The 22,354-nt window shown below is 35.7% G+C and overlaps 1 protein-coding gene across 7 annotated transcripts in view; it reads right to left on the reverse strand.

Annotated features, from left to right (window-relative positions):
* Nucleotides 1-1,025: 1,025 nt before the first annotated feature.
* PPP2R5E (protein phosphatase 2 regulatory subunit B'epsilon) overlaps nt 1,026-22,354 on the reverse strand; it is a 75,922-nt gene continuing 54,593 nt past the window's right edge. For 2 of the 7 annotated variants that reach the window (XM_030481830.1, XM_030481829.1), the window contains exons 4-14: nt 21,775-21,876; nt 19,631-19,723; nt 15,014-15,144; nt 14,870-14,929; nt 14,120-14,228; nt 13,067-13,120; nt 12,919-12,969; nt 11,957-12,076; nt 10,705-10,832; nt 8,166-8,252; nt 1,026-5,563 (exon numbers count right to left, since the gene is read on the reverse strand). In XM_030481830.1, the coding sequence (XP_030337690.1) occupies nt 5,464-5,563; nt 8,166-8,252; nt 10,705-10,832; nt 11,957-12,076; nt 12,919-12,969; nt 13,067-13,120; nt 14,120-14,228; nt 14,870-14,929; nt 15,014-15,144; nt 19,631-19,723; nt 21,775-21,876 (1,035 nt within the window). In that variant the 3' untranslated portion in view covers nt 1,026-5,463. Of the gene's footprint in view, nt 5,564-8,150; nt 8,253-10,704; nt 10,833-11,956; nt 12,077-12,918; nt 12,970-13,066; nt 13,121-14,119; nt 14,229-14,869; nt 14,930-15,013; nt 15,145-19,630; nt 19,724-21,774; nt 21,877-22,354 lie in introns of all 7 variants that reach the window. The other 5 variants (XM_030481828.1, XM_030481827.1, XM_030481831.1 and 2 more) reach the window with 4 other exon arrangements.

The raw sequence follows: 22,354 nt of genomic DNA on the forward strand, positions 1-22,354 counted from the left end.
TAGGTGCTCTGCTATTATATGAGAAACCAAAACATTCCTGAGAAGAAAGACAACGATGAAAAATTAGCAAAGCAACTATCATTACCAAAAGTAGAAAAGTAACTTAAATTTTTAATTTCAATCCTTTAAAGGTTGTTTTCTAACTTGCAAGTACTGAAGACAAATTCTACCTTGAAGGCCCACTTACTGAATGTTCTCAGTTTAACTTCTTTGGAAAATACTTGCCTTGCAATAATAGAGAGACATGAGTTGTTAAGTGATCTGAATACTGTCTTACAAGTATCTGAAGTGATTTGTGACAATGAGCTCTTCTAACAAAGGCACACAAGATGAAACTGCTGAAAATCTAGTTTGGAAAAAATCAAAATGGAAAGAATTTTTAAGAATTAAGCTACTGGAATAATCCACATAGGAAATTGATATTTTAAAATCAGAGGTAAATGTTAAATTCATCTTGTCCCCAGTTTTATTGCAGCATCCATATCTGCCACACTTCTAGTAAAACCATTTTAAAACCAGCATTGACCCTTACCAGGCTGTATGTGTGGTTCTCTCCAGAGGGTGTTTTCCACATACATGACCATCTTAAGCCTTTCTCTTCGCTTCCAAACTGCAAGACAGAGTAGCATGAGGACTGAAACAGCAGGATGACGCTATAAAAGAACAAGTTCCTTCACCAGCTGTGAAGTGTAAAGCTCGAAGGGTTTATAAAGAACATTGTGTAGCTCTAAAGCCTCTCTTCTATATCCACTGCCCTTTACCTCCCTTACAGGTGTGGCTGTGTGCAGTATGAGGATGCTCATCATCATGAAAGGACCTTAAAAAAAAACCCAGCTTCATGAAATGAGTATTTGCTATGGTAAATCTGGCAGAAACTTACATTCGCATCTCATTGTTTGATTGGTTTTTTTCCTCAGTCCTTACAGTAAATACAGAATGGGTATCTGATCGCTGGAAGGCCACTGTTGAAAAGGTACAGGAAGTTTAGATGGGAGGAGGTGGAAAAAAAAGCCAAGCACCTGGAAAACACTTCATTGCTTCTTTTATTTAGATGCACCCACAATACAGAGCCTCTTGAGCATGTGCAGAAGAGGAAGATCACACATTTATAGCTGGGAGCACCACTGAGTTCGAGTTTCTTTGATACCATTTTTAAGAAAGTAAACTATTTCCAAAGAATTACATTTGAACCCAAGAGCTTAACACCTGCTTGTACTTTATCCAGCAGTGGAAGTTATTTTCCTTTTATTATTACTTCGATGTAAAGTAGAAGACATTTTCACAGTCTGGTTGGACCAGTCTATATATTTTCATATGCACCTTTTAATTTATATAAAAAAGGTTTCATTTCCCCCCCCACCCACAGATAGTTAAATGCATCTAAATTTAAAAACAGTAATCGACCAGAGCATTCCTATGGGGAAAAATGAACTTTTGCTGCCCTCTCCTGCTTAAACAATGAAATGCTAAAATATTAAGATCTATGAGTCTAATGCTAACCTTGAACAAAAAGCATGACAGGTCATTCGCTATACTACAATCAAAAATAGGACAACAACAAGAAACGTATCGGTACTATTTATATTTGAAAACTCCTCATCATTACATGAGGTTATGAATACAACATATTTACAGTAAGTGATCCGAGTAACAAAAACTTGTATTCAGAGAGGTCATGATAAAAACTGTTTGCTTCTGTGGATGGGAAGCAACACTTGGATAAAAGTTTTCAATCAGAATTAGTTCCATTCTGTTTCAAGATACTGTTTCATAGACTTCAAAATGAAAAACTGGGCTATACAAAATCTGCTCGCATAACAACTAGCAAAACAAATCCATGGCTCACTCCAGAGCTGCTAAGGGAAGAGGGTGTGCCAAAATAAAAACCCCATGTCTAAATAAAAACGTTCTTCAATCTTGAGCATTGTCACCTTCGTCTTGTTTTAGGGCAACTAGGAGGGTATTGTAACATGGTTAAGAGAATAGGCCATCTTTGTTTTCCAAGACGGAAATAAAAGCAAATTATTTCGGTTTTACTCGAGAGGGAGAAGAATCTTGTCTTTCTCCCTCTTCAAAAACAATAAAGTTTTTAAAACTCCTAATGTATTCTCCTTTCCATAGAGTGAGAGAGCCTGAGGCTGTACTTAATGCACTTACAATGTAAGTACAGCTGCTATCGTTCTTACTCGAGCAATTCTTGGCTCTAACACCCTAAATTTTTCCACATATAGGAGGAAATAAAAATAATAAATTAAATCCTTTTATTTATGCTAACGAAACCAAGATTAAATTTACTGTAACCCTTCTAGTGAACACTCCAATGGCATTAGAATACTTTTATTTAAAGCATTCCAACCTTTGGAAGAGACACAAAAAACACTCGAAAGCAAGGAAATAAAAACAATAACAGAGACTTGCAACATGAAGAAAGCAATGTGTGCTCAATTTAAAGTACATGAGAGAAACTTTACTTTTACAGTTGGTATATCCCCATGACCTGATGCAATGCCCTAGCATTGAAAATGCAGCTCTTTCCTTTTACCAGAGAGCATTCAATCCTTTCTCCTGAAACCAATATGGTACAGGACACGAGTGACCATCCAACAACCGCTGTATGAGCAGTTAATAAAAACATTTACACAAATAAAGGTAGTTTCTGGAACTCAAGAAGCAAATGAAAGCATAATTAAATAGACACACTGATCACACTTGGGCCCATACACTGCCGCCTTCTTTGCCTACAACTCCAATTGATAACAATGGGAGTATTGCAGAGTGGCAGGACATTGCATTTGGATTGCGGCAAACAGTGGATCCCAGGGGTGCGGTCGTATCATTGTGGCAAGTGCTTCTTCATGTACATCGTACAGTGCAACCTAGTGTCGTATCAGCCTTCTAGAGTCAAGTGACTAATATCACATCGTCTCATTCACTTTAAAGAAACATCCCTTCTTGGAAGTGATAAATCATCTATAAACTTTAGATACTTCCCACCATCCCCACATCAGAGGTAACATTAGAGGTAACAAAATATTGCAACCCATCAGGTTCTCGTCAGTTTCGTATGATCAATGCCAGAATGTCATCTCAAAACCAAAAATAGTTATGAACAAACAACACTCACCTAAACTCTAAGTACAGGACAAGGTGCTTTTTCTAATTTCATATTGTTGTGTTCTACTCCACCAGGTGGAAAACATTAATCTTTTTTCCTCCATTCTATCTCAGTTTTTCACAACTGAACATTAGTCTTTGAGCATGAGTTTGGGTCCACCCCTCTTGTAAAGCATGGTCATTTCACACAGAAATCACATTAGCAAGTATTTTTTTGGTAACAGAAATAAAAGACTGTCAAAATCAATGGGCTAAGGGACACGATTTGTTATAAATTTATTTAATCTTCAGTATTTCAGCTTGCACCTTTGCTTCAGCACTTTAAAATAAAATGTTTCAACTATGACAGTAACTGCCTAATTTACATTGCGTCCCAGTCAATGTTCTTAAAAGAAGCTTGTATTAATCCCACTAAACCATGTTGTGTTTGGTGTTGCATATGACTAGTTCCACTTTTCTTTTCCAGAATTAACAGTGTCAAGTTTTTACAAAATCGTTGAGTTTACAACATTTGTGTGCGCAGACCCAGGAATACAAACCGTGACCTGATAATCCTGAAACAGTCAGTAGTCTAGGAGGGAATTCTTTTTTACCTCTTTTCCGTGCCTGAAAACAAGAAAACTTCAAATCCTACTGTATATTTAAATGGCAGGAAGAAAAATATACAAGCTTGTATTTATACTGTATTTCTACCAATGGCAACAGGTCATAAATTCATGTTTGCAACTATCACAAAGACTCATGAACACCAATTCAGTTTTATACTGTAAATACTGCTGGATTGATGGTTTAGGATTATCAATTCACTGTTGTCATATGTCTATAACAGTTCAAAAGCATCCTGGAGAAAAATCCTGAAACACATACCTTTCGGTATATAATAATGCAACTGCATTAGCTAAATACATACTGTACATAAGTCTTATCAGCATTTTACCTACCAAAGATGTAAGATTCCACTTTCAAATACAAAGCAGATAGCCAATAATGTATACTTATAATACAGCCCTCTCTTTTGTTTTTGTATTTTTTTTCTTTCGTTTTAAACAATTTGGTCACAATGCACCTTTGATATAAAAGCATTTTAAACTTTATTATTAATACTCAGAACATTAGGATTTCCAGAATTTTTTTCAGTAGCATTTGTAGAACCACTTTTGGTAACAAATACAGTAGTTAGGAATGAGCATCCAGATGAGAATGCAGAAGTATATTATCCAGAATCCTTTCCAGCTAAGACCATAGGGCTGGTGCTGTGATGCATAATAGTACTAGAACCACAAAAACACTATAGTATGTTTCTTAGAGGCTACATCCTCTTTTGCTGGAACACTTTATAAATACATATTAAAAAGTAAGGCAACAACTCCAAACAGTCCAAACTGCTATCTCAACTCAATTTCCAATTAGATCCATGACCACTGGAGAGACTAATTTCATGCTCACACTGTTTAGCATTTGTCTTTATTCTTTCAAAATGGTCCAATAAAAACATACTGTAATAATTTAGCAATTAGTATTTCTAAAACAACTCCGGTATGCGTGTCCCATGCCACATCACTAATACTGGTTAGGTACTGAAGTCCAGGGTGTTACCACTGCCTGTTTTTAAAGGATTGTGGACACTGATTTGGATTTGCAATAAATCGGTGCACAAATCCAAAGCTCCCTTGCCTACTATGTTTATCACCTACTTGTTTTTTTAACTCCTAATGTTCAAATTAAGGAAGCACCAGAGACAGCCTGGTACTAAAAAAAATGCTCACACCAGTAAACAAAACTTTTATTCAGGACCTATGTTTTTCATGGCCCTGATCTGAATGGACATTCAACTTATGAAGATGTGCAAAAGGAAAAAAAAAGTCAAATTACAGTAAAGTTATCCAGAGAAGGAGGATGTTACACAAACTCGTAAGGAAATGACAGTCTTTTTTCTCTTTTACTATAAATACACTTAACAGTTTAGCAGAAAGACAAGCTAAATTTTAAGATTGTTCACATTTGAAAGTTGTATTATACTCTCTGCTAACGATAAATAAGGAACAGGTCCTGACAATGGAATTTGACATCGCAATTTTCATCAACAGATCTTTGAAGACTGGTTTTAAAGAAGGGTTAAAACAATGACTATGTTTGCAAAGTTCTGAGAAGTCCATCTGCTGTCCAAACTTTGGATTAAAGTCCTTATTTTTTTCCTTTACTTAGAGACAGGTATATACAGTGCTGTTGTAATAATGAAACAAATGTGAAATCTACTGTAAAGTTGCACAATACAGAAAACTGTTGCTCCATCTTCTACTACATAAATGTGTGACTCCACAGGTTAATAATGCTGTTTTGATTTTTTTGTTAAGTTGGAATTATTCCATCACGTCTAAGACCTCTCTTTAATTCCAAATCCTCCAGTTTTTTCCACAGTTCTTCACGTTCCTTCTCTTTCTTCTTCTCACTGACAGATGAAATAAAACAAAAAGTTAGCAGGATAGAATATTGTAGAATATTTATGTTAAAAATACATATAGCTGACATCAATTAGAAGCACTAATTTTGTTGAATACAACTGCAATTTTCCTAACATGTATTTAATTTTTTAAAAAATATTGTTACCTACATAAATATCACTGAACAAAGCAGTATGAAAAGAACATAAAACGTAAGCTGACTGAAGTGACAGTACGCACTGACACTAATTTGTAATGTAGAAGAAAAAAAAGGGCTTTTATTATGGAACATTTTTAAAATATTTGATATATTATGGAACGAAGATATCATGATTATAAAAATTAACATTTCAGGACTAGCTTGCATTTAATTATTTTCAAGATACCTTTAAGAAAGGTATTTTTTAATCTTATAAATAGCAGCCACTTTCTAGAACAAGCATTCCCTTATTCTTTTAGAATCACTGTTCTAACTTACATTGACTGGTGGCTTTCATATCACTTAGGTAGCACCCAAGGAAAAGTTCAAGCTACAAGATGTGCCTTTCAGTAATTTACTCTTTTTCCTTACAAATTCTTACAAGATCTATGTAGCATTTGCTTTAACAACAGACTTTAACAACTAACCTAACATTTACTTTACCTGCACTATTTACTTTCTGAACTTCCTGTCTCTGCCATGGCTTACTTTGAATAAATCTCCTTGATATTGCAAGGTACAAAATCCTTTCAATTTCTACTACATCACCTTGTAGGTTCAGATGAAATGGAAATCTTAACAATTACAGACAGATTCTCTGACAGTCACATTAAAGAATTCTTGAAAAATATTTCAGTGGATTAGAAGCATTCCTATACATCTTGATTCAGCCAAAATGCCAGTATCTGGCTCATTTATTTGAAATTTTAATTTCCCAAGTTTATTTTAAACATATAAAAATATAATCAACTTTCAGATAAATCCCTGAAGAACGTTTAAGGGAAAAAGAAAAACAAACAAACAAGCCCACAGCCACTAAAAAGTATTTCAAATTAAATATAAGAATAAGTGAAATAGCCTCATATTTTCAGGCTACTTACCGATATTTATCTTTTAATCATATGCCTGTTTACCTAAAAGACTGTTAGAGGACGATGACCTTATTTAACTTACCTATTTGACCTATCAAAGTCATTAATATCTAACATATTTCTCCTCAAGCTTTAAGTGGTATCAAAGTTACCCTTTTGAAATGCAGTTCTATTCAGATGCTAAAGATTTTCTGTAAACATTAAGGCTCTACATGTTTTAAAATTCTAAGTAGTACATAAAAATGATTAAATGGTTAGCATCAGCCTTGATAGGAGCTACAACACCAGCAGGTGCAAGGAAACTTCTTTGTGTAGCTCAGACAGTAAGCCTCACTCATTATCCAGACATCGGACATACTGGTAGTGTCTGGTCCTCTAAAGGGCAGAGTTCCTCATCTTAAGGAGCAAACTGAAATCTCAAATTGATTTAAGCCACTGAGCTCCTTCAGTAAATGGGTGGATTAGATGACCAGTCCTAAGATTCTCTGCCGTTTCTGCTAGAAAACCACGCAGCATTGTCTCAACTGCACTAACAGATTGAGCCTTATTTATCCACACCTATCTGGAATTGATCAGGCATCTTAGCTCAAATACATATCCAAGTCTCTAAAATTAAAATACTGTATTAATAAACTAACCTGTTAAGCGTAGATTTTTGTGTGCATAAAACTTTCTATTTTACAAAAATGAAGCAGAACAAAAGGACAGTGTGACTCCAGTCACACAATTCAAAAAACATGTCCTCCAAGACTTCAGAGACAATGCTAACTAACAAGTTTAGATGGCATACAGTACCCTTTGCTTTGCTTGGGAGAACCCTGAGTCATAAAAAAGCATGACAAATAAAGTTGCAAACTGGTCAGAGTTCCTGAAGTTTCCTCATTTTTTTCACCTGACACTTTGGAAAAAAGATGCTGCTCTTTAATTGGAAAATTAAGATTAAAGAAAACAGGAGAAAAGCCAAAAAGCATTTTACTAGGGTAGAACTAATGTATGTATGATTGGTGTATCTAATGGATCCTGCATGCTAGAAGACTCAGATATAGCAAGACCCATGAATAAGAAATGAAACGGTTGAGAGACACCTTTTTGCTTTAAGACTGTATCTAGCCTATGGACAGTAGTTTGGAAAATCAAATCTTAGGATGTTCCCCTCATGTTTCCAAACCTCAGCATAACAATTTTAAAGTCTTTAAGCAAAGTGTTAGCTTTAAACCCTTGTTTTTCTTTTACTATTGAAGATCTTGATATACTTAAGTCTTTCAGAATGTGGAGTCAAAAGGAATTCCATGAAGAATGCGATTCCCAAGCAATGCAATGGATACTGTATTTCATAAGGGATAAAGAACAACTTGTTTATCATATTATCTTGCATCTTCCAAGGAGAAGGCTGAAGAGCACGCAAGGGGAAAAATGAGGCACTGTGTCTATTATATGTGAGATTATGCAATTGCACCTGAGTGTAAGGGAAAAACTAAACTGCAGCCCTTATGCACAGCTGAAAAAAAAGCTTTAAAAAGTTACCGCTGACGATCTGACTTGTAAGTGGCTGTGAGCTCATCAAACATGGTGCTGTTCATTTCCATGAATGCCTTCAACACATTGTAGACTAAAGCCACAATAGCCCTGTGAAACATTAAAAAAGAAAAAAGAAAGGAGTCTATTAGTTTCAGACGAAATCAAATGTGAAATATAAGTGTCTTCTCTTACTGGCATTGCCACAACCAATTCTGCTCTTGCAAGTATGATAATGTAAATTCCTTGATTTCAGTGAAACTACTTTTGATTAACATATTTAAAGGTGAGAATCAGCTTTCATGTCTCTACTGACTATTTAAATGGAGCAACCCAAAACTCTAGGGTAAAAGGTAACAACAGAAAGCTATTACATATAACTACAGACTCTTTCCCTCATGCTGTGGAACAATTCTGAATTCATCTCTAGGGATTCAAATCATCAATGCTGGCAGAAAGAATAGAATTTAAACATGAAATGGGAGTGATTCATATTTCCTTATGATTTTTCTATGAAGCTGAACATTCAGTGCATCTATGCAAAATAAAGCTGTATTTCAAGCGTGATTTCCTTGTACTCATACATTTCATATTCGTTTTGACTTAGATACTGAAAAAAACTCTTTAAAAAAAACTCCACAGATCCTTGCAGTACCTGTGTAAAACTCTGTGTTTATATATAAATACATGTACATAAATGATTTTTTCATATATATATATATATCTATGTACCTGTCTCTAGATAACCTCTGCCTCCTTACATATTGCTGTTACTGACCTTACCCAAGAGCCAGTACACCACTGCTTATTTGAATTCAAGTTGCTTAATTGCATAAAACATAACAGGCATGATCTGTTCATACAAGAAGAAACGATGTATAATCATAATTTCACAAAGGCTTCAAAGGCATTCTATCCCACAAAGGTTCCAAAAAGGTAAACACATTTTACGCTTTTATACCATTTGACTGGATAACTAACCTAAAATATGCTAAAATTTCCAAAGATGGATCTGCCAATCCTCTGATTATCTAGAGGTCAAAATTTCTTTCTGGCAGAGTTGAAGATAAAGAAACAACAAAGCAACTGAAAAGGGAGAAGGAAAAGAAACAAATCTAAAACCCTCTTGAAGAATTTAGAATAGATTATCAGTCAAGAGATCCTAGTTCCTGATCCACTACTACGGTGGTTATATTCATAGAATCATAGAATCATAGAATCGTAAGGGTTGGAACATGGGACTGCTTAAAAAACAGCTTAGAAGACAGTGAATCAGCTGGGAGACAGTGAATCATCACTACAGGTGTCAGGAACCTTTGGGACTAACCTATATGGCAGGCAAATTCTGTGCCATTTCCCTTGCACCTATGTCTATCATTCACTTCTTTCAATAAACTTTCGGTTTTGTTGCCTACATTTAAAAATGATCTTACAAATATAAAAATTCTTTAAATACCTTCTTTATTTTACATGTGTCTTAACCTGACTTGTGTGCCAAAGGCACAAAATTCCTGAAGGTATGAAAACTCTGCAAACTGGGATAACTGGAATATTTTCATTACCAAAAGCATCCCAGTGCACAGTATAAACATAAAAGTATAAATATAAAAGGAGCACGGGCAGGTTGGAGACTGGTAATGCAGTAATGCCATGAAAAGTGTCTTTTTGTGACCAGCATTATTTAAAGCTTTCCAGTAGCACTAGATTCATCATTCATTCTCACAAACTTGAGAGTTTGGCTAGGTACAGAACAAAAAGACTTATGTTTGAAAAGACGAAATATTTTACAAATGCTTTACAGTAAGGTCTTAAAGCAACTGGGACTTTAACGTAGCACGGCTCATTAAAAATACTGGGTTTATTAAATGGTAATCATCTTGGCTTCAAAAAACTTTTCAACTATAGAATAGATGGCATCCAAGTGTAATAGTATTTTTCATTAAACCACTTTTTACTAGGTCATTCAGTTTAAAAATGAAAATGCAAAATTAAGAGGATCTCAATATGAAGCAACTGCTCTGTTACTGCGTGTAATAGAGATCAGCTGTGTTTAAATCAATTGAGGAAAAAACAACCCAGCCTGATGTCTATATGCTTCATAAGATGTTTAGAAAAATGCCAGTACCAGAGGTCTACCGGAAGTATCAGTATCATCCATGATACAGCCACAAAGCTTTATTAATGCCAAGCAACATTCTTCTAGACAATTTACAACCAGGTTTAAGATGTTAACCAGTTTATAAAAAACTGTGTAGGTGAAATGCTTGATGAGCAACACTTTTTCTTCAATAACAAGGTAACATCTAATTTCTTTTTCCAACTTGTGACAAAGTCTATTTTTATCTCCCAAGGTACTGATTTTTGTACACATACCAGATAATTAAAAACATTTTGAGACAAACTCAAGTATAGACCAATTTATCCTGGCATTAACAGAGTTGCACCTGTTTATGCCAGCTTTGAATCTGGATCTCTCCCTTTCTGATGTTCCTCAGCAGACATTCCCCAGGTTTATCAATGGCATGTCAAATGGTAAGATAAAGTGTAATGGCAAAAAACTTACGGATTCCAGTGCTCTTTAGAAATCCTATAAAGGCTGGAAAACATTATGGGAAGTATAACATTTGAATTTTCCTCTATCAAACTCATGATGTACTCATTATTCCAATAATACAGCGCTCTTTCGGCCACCTTTGAGTCAAAGGAATAAATATTAACAGGAATTCAGATAGCTATAATTTTGCAATTTTCTCAAGGAAAAATAAAACACAGAGAAATTTTGTGAAGATGTTTTAACAGGAATCATTAACTTTGGAATTAAAACTCTACTTTAATCAGTAGCATAACACGCATTAATGGAATTAAGTTTTTATCCTATAATTCAAATCCCACAGCATCCACTCTCTGAAGTGGATATGTTGTTACTCACTGAAGACCAGGTGCAGACAGTGCATTAATGCTGCAGCTGCAGAGGGGAAGGGAGGGCAGACTGACTTCCCATCGCCCCTTTCCCTCAATTCTGTGACTGCAGCCAGAAGGAAGAGAGCTGTGCTGGGATACCACAGGAAGGAGAAGGGAAAGGCCCAGTAGCTGGCCTGAACAAGGGAGGAGAGATCTTCAATGTGGGGAAGGTACCAATGATAATAATCATTTTGGGGAGGAGCTGGGCGGGGGGAAGGGTTGTGTTAGGAGGGAACACTGACCTAAATTATGCTAAAAACAAATGTAGTCCAAGGAAGAGATGAAAACAGACACAGATGCCTTTGACCCAGGATAGGTCACCTAGCTTAATATGAAGACACTACAGGCCATATATCCTACCTCCTCTTCACATATGATTCAATTTAAACCCTATTCATTCCCCTCCTTTCTGTTATGCAACGTGAATGGGCTATGGGTTCTATCACCTCTAACCAGACACCTCCTTACAGAAGGAAGTAAGTAGGAAAACAAGAATGGTGCACAATACTGCGTTAAAAAAGGAGCAAATACATCCTACATGGTCTATCAGACCCAAGGCCATATGGTGAGTACACATCACCTACAGTCAGAAGGGCTCAAAGTCTGCTTGGATACAGTTTAAGGCCTTACATGGCTCAGAACAGCAAGTTCTGTACTGTAACCCCAGATACATCTAACAAGTTATTCATGGAGCTCAGAACTAAACTTCCACAGCAACATACCCTCTTCCATAGAAATCCAGAAGACAAGTATTTAAAACCATGTAAAATGAAATTATATATACATTTGGAGGGGTGTTATGTTTGAAACTGAGACAATACATTCCTATACAAACAATAACCTCTACGACTGACCTGAAAATGAGGGCTAGAAACACACTTGGCAATTTGTTTAAACAAGGGTTCCTGGATTTTGACAAATTGTGATGGTTCGATTACATCCAAGATTTCCTCCAGCTCTCCAAGGAACATGACCTAAAGACAAGGACGGAAGAACTGAATATAAAACCTTCAAATCATCTTGATCAGCAAAATGCTGATAACTCTCAAATTCTACTTTAGGGAGAAATGGAAGCCACACTAGCTCAGCAAGACCCTCCCTCAAAAACCATGATCAGTTCTACCTTTAGCAGCTTCTAGATTGAGTCTCCTAAAAAGAATGAGGACCAGTGTGTGCAAATGCTGTATTTAAAGTAGTCCTTTACAACAAAATTCAGAATTGCACCTGTATATCCATGCTGAAAACCTAGCCTAATACAGTCAAAGAACTTGGTCAACGCTTTAAGTTTGTTAAGCAAGGAGAGTCTCTTAATTTCACCTCATTTTTGGAAGCAATGTTCAAAATAACAGTTTCACTGTGCCACAACATCTCATTAGGGAAACTCAGATTTGCATCAAGGATTTGAAACAAAAATACAAAGGTCTAACTGCACCTTTTACATGTTTAGTAGGTAAGCGCTAGACAATAAAATATCTTTAATCCTCCCTGGAAAAATACTATTCTCACATATAAACAATTCCAAATCTAACAGAATTTACCAATCTATCCTCAACTTTATTTCCTCCTCCTAAAACAAAAAGAAATTCTCTGCAGAAGAACCAGTGTTTGTTTTGTGAATAGAACCCATGAATATCAAACCTTCCACACTTAAAACTGTCCAAAAAAAACCCCAGAATTCAAGTATGGAATATCACCTACAAGAATTAATATCAGGATCCACCACAGCATGTGCTATCTCCCTGGAAATATCTGCCTGCCTGTTATATTGTAGAACAAAATAATAGTTGTGTTTTGTTAACACTAGAATATCACTTACCTCTTTCTGACTGCAGGTTTTTGGCCAGAATTTCATTAAACCTCTAATGACCTAAATTAGAGGGGAAAAAAGTTACATTTTTTTACTTTTCTCTCAACAGGGTAAGCCATTTATGATGAAAAAGAAAAAGTATGAAAGAAATATTTACTGGTTCTGTGAGTGAAGGGTCTTTCTCCAGAAACTGTACTATGCAATACGCCAGCTGTGAAGCAGTAAAGATTTAAGAAAATGAAGTTAGAACATTTCTATAAAGAAACCACAAAGAAACAATTATTTTTAAAAGAAGGACTCAAGACAAGATGCCACACAGCTTTCTCAAATTGCACCCAATTTTAAACTGAGATGTATCGTTTGCACTGTGCAAACCCCAAGATCAGTTCATAAGAAACAACAGAACACATTACAAAAAAAACAAATTAGGGTGACAAAGTAGGATACACAATAACAATCAGAGCAACTTGGAATTCTAAATACAGCCATACAACCAATGTTTTGAAGCTTCTGTTACTCTCTGAAACTGTGTCTTTTTACATATTTTATACATCAGCAAAATCACGAAAACTCTTGGCAAAATGACCTGAGACAGCTAAAAACTGGAATAGCATTTAGAAAGCACAGCTTTATCAGCACTACCTGAAAATCAGAGAAAAAGGCAACAGGTATCACTTATCAGCGGAAAAACTAAACTAAGTCATGAAAGCTGAATGTATAAAAAGATACATGAGAGCATAAATACAGTATTAAGAAATCTGTGAGGGAGAATGTTAAAGATTATGCAAAAATGTGAGTATTGGTATTCAGAAAGTTGCCAGGGTGAAGAAGAGCCTTGACAGCACAAGACTAAGGAAACAGCACAAGACTAAGGAAACCCAGATATCCTCTTGGGAGAGGGAATGGGAAAGGCAAACTTGTGAGAATGAGAAAGTATCAGAGAGAAATCTAAAGAGAGTTTACTAAACAAAATCTCAAAAATATTACCAATTTTTGTTACACTTTAAATTATCTAATCAGAAGCAAAACATTTATCATACAAAGCACATTAAATGAAATGGGAGGAAAAAAATCTATCACATTTTTTCTAAATTTCAAAACTTTCCCCCCATCTTTTATGTAATAAGCAATTAAATTTCCAAAGCAACCTTAAAAAAAGTATCATCCTTTATCACCCAACTGAGCAGAAAATATTTTTATTAATTTCTACCTGTGCATGGAAGAGTGATAAACTCCTGACAGTATGTAAAGGGATCAGCACCTTCACCAGAAACTGTTTATGCTCTGCCTTAAGAGGTAAAGCAAACCCATTGATAATACTGGAAATTAGAAGAGAAATATTTGTTAGTGTTATCATCACAGAAAACATTCTTGAAGTCTGAACAAGCACTTTCTAGATTAAAACAATTTAGCAGTCAGCACCTGTTTACAAATGGCATAAGCCTGCTATTTGTAAACAGGTGCTGACTTTCGTCCTGCTTTATATTAGCACTGCAGTACATATCTAGGTAGCAATTCAGCTCTGACTTAGGAATAATCATATAAGCAGCTGCACAAACCTGTTGCCAAACAGATAAGACCTTGGGTATGTGGTCTGTAAATTCATGTAAGCAAGATGTTCTGGAGCAATTAATTTAGAAAATTAGATTTACTTAGAATATTCACACTGTTAGTGTGCTCAAAATAATGTAATTATTTCTACAGCTTGTAAGGATGAAGTGCACAAAATTTAACACACACATACAGAAAGTCAATCCAACACTTTTGGCTCTAACTTGCATCCAGTTATAATTCTTGGCAAAGACATGACAGAGATTTGCACACGGGCACAAAGATGAACATGTGCACACATCTGTTTTCAGAATTGGGGCTTATAGTAGATACTTTTTCCAAATCTGACACTATTCTGATGCGTCCAGAAGGGAAGTTTGAGATAGATAACAAATAAAGACTCATTTACCTTCCTAAAATTTCCAACAGTTCAGCTACGCCATTGAAGTGTTCAGTTTCATAAACAAATCTAAAAAAAGAAAAGTTAAATATAAGCAATATATCGGTTTCCTAAAATGTTCACAAGCAAAACGTACCTTCTTCCACAACTTACCGTAGAAAAATATTATTAATCTGTTTTCGGATAAATGCTCTAAGACCCAGAAACTTGCCATAAATTCTGTGCAAGACTGTTTTCAGGTAGTCTCGTTCTCGAGGGTCTTCGCTGTCAAACAGCTCCAACAGCTGTGTTTAAGGAAAAAGAGAACTGAAGCAGTAGACATTTGACAAGTATGACACACAGACTTCTATATAAAAGAAAAATTACATATTCATGCATGTAAAAATGCCATGTCAGTTACCCAAGGTGTAGCAATACACTACTAAAAAAATCCGTAGTTGTAACCCCACTACATCACCACGAAACTCAGTTTATTAATTTCCACTTCTGGCATAACAAAACTTTGGCACTCTCAAACAACTAATAAACTTTCGATTAACTGGCTCCAAAATGCTGCCTTCATTCTCCTTTTTCAAATAAATAAATTCTTAGATGTTGTCATTATCTACAAAATAGGACAGTTTGCCTCTTACCATCCACCATTCCCTCACTCTGCACAACTAAAAGATCCTCATTTGATCTTATTTGTTCCCACAACATTGTGTTAAGGTCACATTTTTCTAATTGCTTGCAATTTACATTGCAAGTTCTTAAGCCTTCCTAGTGATTGCATGGCCTTCACACTGTGAAAAGGCTCAACAGTGAAGTCTATGCCAGCACTGGATCTGCAGTTACACGATCTCCACCAATCAACATAAATCAAAGCATCAGGTGGAATTAATCCTCCAGGTTAAACAAATTGGTAACTTCAATATCCAGTTTAAACAAACAAATCCCTACAACAGAAAACCTACCTTTCCTAAGGAACTTGTAAGTAACATTTTAAAACAGCAGAATGATTACGTGGTACTCAGTCAAAAGAGAACGCCACCCGGTGTCTTTTACAGTACAAAATATATTCTGAAACACTGACACCTGAAGTTGTCTCTGAGAATTAAAGCAGCAGGAATATCACCTGCAGATCCTTCTTCTATTCCCCTTGAATCCTCTACCGCAAAAGTATGAGCTTCCCCTTAGCCCTTCTTCATCCTTTTTGACAATACAGCATTGGCTATTCTGGCAGACAGTTGGGATAAGTTAGAAAGTAAACTTTATTTAAAAAAACAAAACCAACCAACCAAACACAAAACCCAAACACCACCCCCCTAGTGCACAGAAAAAAGGTAAGTTTAAGGCAGTAATCATAAGCAACCACTCATTTGCATGAGAAAGAAATTAACTGTCAACCAGTACCTGTCTTGTAAGAGAAATGAAGAGTTTGACAAAGACGTCTGACAAATGTATAAAATGCTGTCAGAAAATTATTACAGGAATGGTAGGAAACAATATTATCTTGGATTCACAAATGGATACAGTATAAATACCTATCATAAGTACATACGTCAGTGTACGTATACTACCCGTTCTGTGTTAAACTCTTACACAACTTTCAGAAGGTAAAAATTAAAAAAAAAAAAAAAAAAAAAAAGAAAAAAAGAGACAGAAAAATATTATTAAAATTTGTTAAGGTGTCTGGCATTTTGCTTTCTAATATCCAGGTTTAGGACTGACATACGTATTCTTCCACACTGTTTTGGATTTTTCTGTAGCTTGTAATGAGATCCCACTATCTTTCCTTGCAGTAAGAATCTGTAGTGGGAATTTCATAAGGTATGTCAGCTGCCCTCCAGAGGTTATAAACACATTGCATTGTTCAATTAGTTCTACAGTTAAATAAATAGTCACCTCATCCTTTCCCAAACAGTAAATTTCACCCAAACCCAGCAAACAGCTGGAAACACTTACATTTTTAATTTTCTTATTGGACTGCTTTTAGGAGCAAAGTATTTATATTTCCAGTTCTCTTACACAGATCCTCTATGGAAACATTGCTGAACTAAGACTCGGTCTCTCATTTAAAGACAGACAATTATTTTGATATGCCAAATTTGTTACCAGGTTTCAACAATAAAGTCTTATTTTTATGGATAAGCTGCAAGACTTCCGTAATTTATGTGACTGTTCTGACACTAAGCATACGTAGAGAAGGGAAATAAATTTTCCAAAATAGCAACCTACATAACACAGACACTTGTGGATATATTAGAATAGTATGTCTCTTAGCAACCACTGCCAACCATTTCAGACTGTATATACGCAGGCTTTGGAAATGAACAGTTACATTGTTAAATACAGCATTTTATCAAAACACACAGCTGAAATCCAGAAACATATCCATATTCAAAAAAAGAAAAAAAAAAAGGCAAAAAACAAGCAAATAAGAAAAAGCCTCAAAAATGCCCATTAAAAAAAACCTGTATCTTTTTTTTATATAGGCATTCTTATTGCCAAGAAATACTTCATTAAAGTTCCACACATGTGAAAAGAAAATAATTTAGAGAGAAAGCTGATTTCAGACTGTCAACACCTGTGTTGTCACTGTCATGGAACATCAAACATGCTTCATGTCCTTAAGTCTCAAACTGGTTTCCTATGTAAGTGATCTATAGTCACAGATTCTAAAGAATTACTGTAGACACAGAACAAATACAGTAAGAAGTGGAAGGACAACCTGGTTCCTACAGGCTGAAGACAAACATACACACAGAAATGTATCTCCTTGCATATATACATATACAGTTCAACGTAACTTTTTATAGAAAAAAAGTAAATCGACACATCGTGCATAGCAATATGTAAAAATGCCTCACTTAACCATATGGCCAGAACTTCGGACTTCTTAGAATTCTTTTAAACTCTTAACTATGATATCATACATTTTCAGATACATAAGTTTTAAAATGTTGTATTTCCCTCTTTCAGTAGATACCATTCTTTCACTTAGTAGATTTAATAAACACTAACAGGACTTAAAAGAAAAAAACAAAAGCCTTGGTTTAGACCCATTCTACTGTTCCAAACTCCTAACATGTTTGAACACCTTGAAAGGGCATGAGTGGGATGCCACCAGTCATGACCAAGTCCAGCAGCACATAACAGGAGCATCCAGGAATTATTTTCTCTAGATTTCTTAGTGGAACACAAATGTGTCTTCTAATGCAATCCTGCTAAAGAAAATAAAATCACTCTGAAAAAACCTGTAAAGACTGATTATCTCCCCATGCATATTCTTATGTCTCCACTAGGTAACTGTATGATCAGACTGGTGTAGCCCCTTGTTCAAGTCAGCATTTAGATGAACAAAAAAGGGAACTTCACCACAGAGGTTTGATCTGGATGAAAAACACCGTTGTATTTAGAAGATGGGTAAAATATAAATATCCTGTTGCTTTTGTAGGGTGAAGAAGGTCTGTGATATTGAGAAGGAAACTGAAGTCCCTCCTTTGAATCTTTGAATTTAAGGACAGAAGTTGCTCTCTTTGGTATGGTTTTTAGTTATCCATAAAAATAATATACACAGGCAGTAAAAGCACTACTTTTACTGCCTGACCACTACAGGGAAATATAAAAGCTGTAGGACAAAGGGGTGGAGAATGGTCTTCACAAATGCTGAGTGTCTCCTGTCACTTTTAGCTTGACTTTTATTCAAGTCACAGCCCACAAGGAAACTTCCTTTTTTGACTAAGTAGGAATCTTTCTAAATTTCCCTGATTTCAAAAGCAAGCTATAGACAGCACTAAACTGGAAGTTCTTTCTGACTTTGCAGTTATACAAAAATTCATTATGGGAACAGAGAACACAAGACAGGCCTATTCCCAAAAGCTGAAGACAAAAGTCATATCTGTGGCATTTCCTGGCTTATCCCAGAAAACATCGTCCATCAGCCACCTCTGTTCTGGTGTCTGTCAAGGCCTTGACAAAAATTCCTCACCAAAGACGAGTAAGTACTGTAGTTTCAAGTGAAATAACAAAGCATACAAGAAGCCTAGCTTGTACAAAAGGAGAAAGAAGGGAAGAAGATTAAATTTGAAACACAAATAGCCTGGCTACCAGCTGACAGTGACAGCAGCCATTTCTTCCATTTGTCCAAAACAATGGCAAGCAAACTACAAATACAAAGGTACCCATTCTTTGCCAATGTTGTTTATTATTGATACTATTTCTTCCATGCTTTTAATAGAGCTTGAACTTCACATGGACTTTTTATTTACTTCCTCCCCGACCACTACAGAATCACAGTTTTCAGAACTGCACTGGGAATAGGTTTTGTAATAAACTTCTGCCCCTCTTGCTAGCTCTCCAGCAGAGATAGAAGAGAGAAACGCTCTCCCTTTCCAACAGAAACATTTTAACAATATTAAGACACATTAAAACAGGCATTTAAGTAGTCTTTCTAGATATCAGCATTTTTGGACTACTTGATAGCAAACCTTTCATTTTTCAACAATTACTGCTTCAGCTCCCTCTCATAACCAGTAAGTCAAACATTTTGATTAAGGTATCAAAACTGGATACAAACCATCCATTTTATATATCTATAGCAACGAGACTGACATACAAAGACACACACATATTCCCCCTACCTCCATAGACTGAAAACTTTCATTGTACATGCTTGTTTAGCCTTTTTCTGATGCAAATAAAATTACACTTTCAAATTCTAAGCAAAATATTTTTAAATATATTTTATTAAAAGCAAAATGAAGCCTTAAAGAAAAAAGGTCAGCTTACCTGCAATACAAATTTCTGATCTATGTATTTTTTGGCAATGCTGGGCTGAAATTCTTGGCTTTCCAAAAATCGTATGAAAAACTCATATACAAGCTGCAAAAGAATAGGAAAAAAGAAAAAATCCATGGTTTCGTTTATGACTTGATTACTCTTTATATTTTAAAGTATTTCTCTAAATTCTTTTGCTAGAAGATAAAATATTTTTCCACAGAACAAAAGGTTAAAAAAAATGAAAAAGATTTTTCTCCTTTATCAAATTGCTATCTTAGAGTTACAATTAATTATATGAGCTTTTAAAGTTAGTTTTCTTTATTAAAGTCCAGTCAAAGACATTTCATCACCAAGAACAGGCATTGCCATTTTGTAATGCTTGTTATCATCTTGTAAAGCTTCCGAGAGTAATTGGAAAGCACATTTAAACTGGCCTCTGAATGGCTAAGTCACATCAAATACAGACATTACAATTCTGAAAGGGCTGGTGAAACAGTTGGAAATATTTAAATTAAATTAGAAACTGCTTAGAGTAGCTTTCTACTACAACGGGAAACAGAAAAGAAGAATACAAACCAGAATTTATTCAGAAGTTCCTAACTTACTGTTAAGATTAGCCTCAGGGCTGGAGAAAACCTGCTTACTTTCAAGCAATTCCGTCTCTGCCTAAACTATTCAGTGGGACAGTAACAGACTTTTAATATAGTGGAGAAAAAGAAGAGTATGAAAACCAGGCAAAAAGGAAGTGAAACAGAGACTGCTGTGGCCTTTTTGTTGAACCTTTTCAAGAAGAGCAGCTATTTAAAACTTCTTCCTTTCTGACTTCAGTGAGTATGAATATTGATACCGAAAAGAGAAAGGAAGCTAAAAATTACACTTTAAAATAATTTCGAACTTTTCCATGCTAACACCAATATGCTGAAATACTGCTGCTGCTTTACGTCAGTGTTCTCTGACTTCTAAAAGGATAGGAAACCAAAAAGGGGGAGAGAGGTTTAGAAATATGATATGGAAAAAGTGACAGCTTACACAACTAATATTAAGTCATCAGGAAATCAATTCCATCAACTCCTGACAAATACTTTGGTGCATTTCTTTCTTCCTGACAACAGTAAATCATCCACCAGCTAAGAAATGCCATCATTTCCATGTAAATACTGACTTTTAAAACTACAGCACTGGTGTCAACGAACATAAGATAGCAGACACATATGCCTGTGCTGTTTCCAGGAAGGAAAAGCTTCAAGGCAGCTCTGAGCAGCTCTGAAGATTCTTTTTTTTTTCATATGAGAGATGAAACCTACATTTCAACAAATTCTAAACTTGTAGCACAAAAGAGTGAAACAAACTGCCCACAGACAAGGACTGTGCATGCAACTGTCCAATAAAATCCTCATTTCAAGCTGAGATCAATTGTGCTCCTTTTCTCACAGAAACTTCCCGATTCCACAAACCATTACTTCTCAGGCAAACTTCTTCTAAATTTACTTAAATGGTGTAAGTCCTTGTCCTGACTAACACAGACAGGACCTGCATCTGTATTTTCTATAAAGAATTTTACTGCATTAGCATCAGTGGCATTTTCTCCAAAATTAGTTTATGGTCTTTGTTCAAAATACCTTGCGTTGACACTCAAGGTACAGAGGAAGGGATGATACACAACAGTTGAACATGCATCCTGCTACAAACACCTGAAAGCAAACCTTGACCAGGTGAGAGGAAGGAAGACTCAGATAAGGATCCAGCTTCTCATTCATATTTCTGATCACCTACCAACACCTGTGTACTTTTGTATGAAAATTAACTACCCTCCGTAAAGCAAAACTGTGAGCAGTATCATCCCCACAATGCTCTTGCTGAAATTGCAGAAAGACACTTGTTCAATGGAGCAGTTTGGAAAGCAGAATAATTTTTAAATCAGTGAAGGAAAATAAGAATATGAGTGGCACCACCAATACTATTGTGAAAGAAAGTTTCAAAATTTTGCAAATTTCAAAGTACTCTTCCATCTTTGTAGGTACTATATTAGAACCATGAACAATATTAATAAATGTGTCTCATAGACTAGTTCAGATTCACAGGTTAAAAAGCAGCTGAGAAAATTATTAGCTACTTAAGCGGTGATACGCATTTCTGAGAGAAATTATCAAAACCTGTAAATGTGGCCACGATGCCTCCAAGGTGGGCTCGTCTTCTTCTGGATCGAATTCATTGCTGTCACTAGGTGGGAGAGTTCTGAATATATTGCAAGATACCTGGAAAGTGAAAAGAAAGAATTATGAGATCTGTTTTTCAAATAGGTACTAGATCTCAGGACTCCGTATGTCTATACTTACTCTCTCCTCTGTCACACAAGCAGTGTTTCTTTTTCCTGCTATCCAACAAAGTTCTTCAGCAACAGCACAGGTCTAAGGAACCTGACACTTTACAAACCTGCCACAAGCCTTGCCTTTCCCTTCTCCAGGTGTTTTTGTTTCTTCTTTCCATTACTATGCTTGCATTACCCAGTCTGCCACCATTTCTGTCCACCATGTTCCAGATGAGCCTACCAACAAGTCATTCCCAACCCTGCCAGGCATCAATGAGCTGAGAGCCACGACTGTTTAGGAGTTGCGGGAAATGCCATCAGCACACACTTACAAGTGTTTTCATACAACACTTAAGTTATTTTCTGTACGCAGAGAAAACATTGATGATATCTGATTAAGGTCTCATCTATCAGCTCTTGTTAAG

The sequence above is a fragment of the Strigops habroptila genome, chromosome 4, assembly GCF_004027225.2.
Source record: "Strigops habroptila isolate Jane chromosome 4, bStrHab1.2.pri, whole genome shotgun sequence".
Lineage (NCBI taxonomy): Eukaryota > Metazoa > Chordata > Aves > Psittaciformes > Psittacidae > Strigops > Strigops habroptila.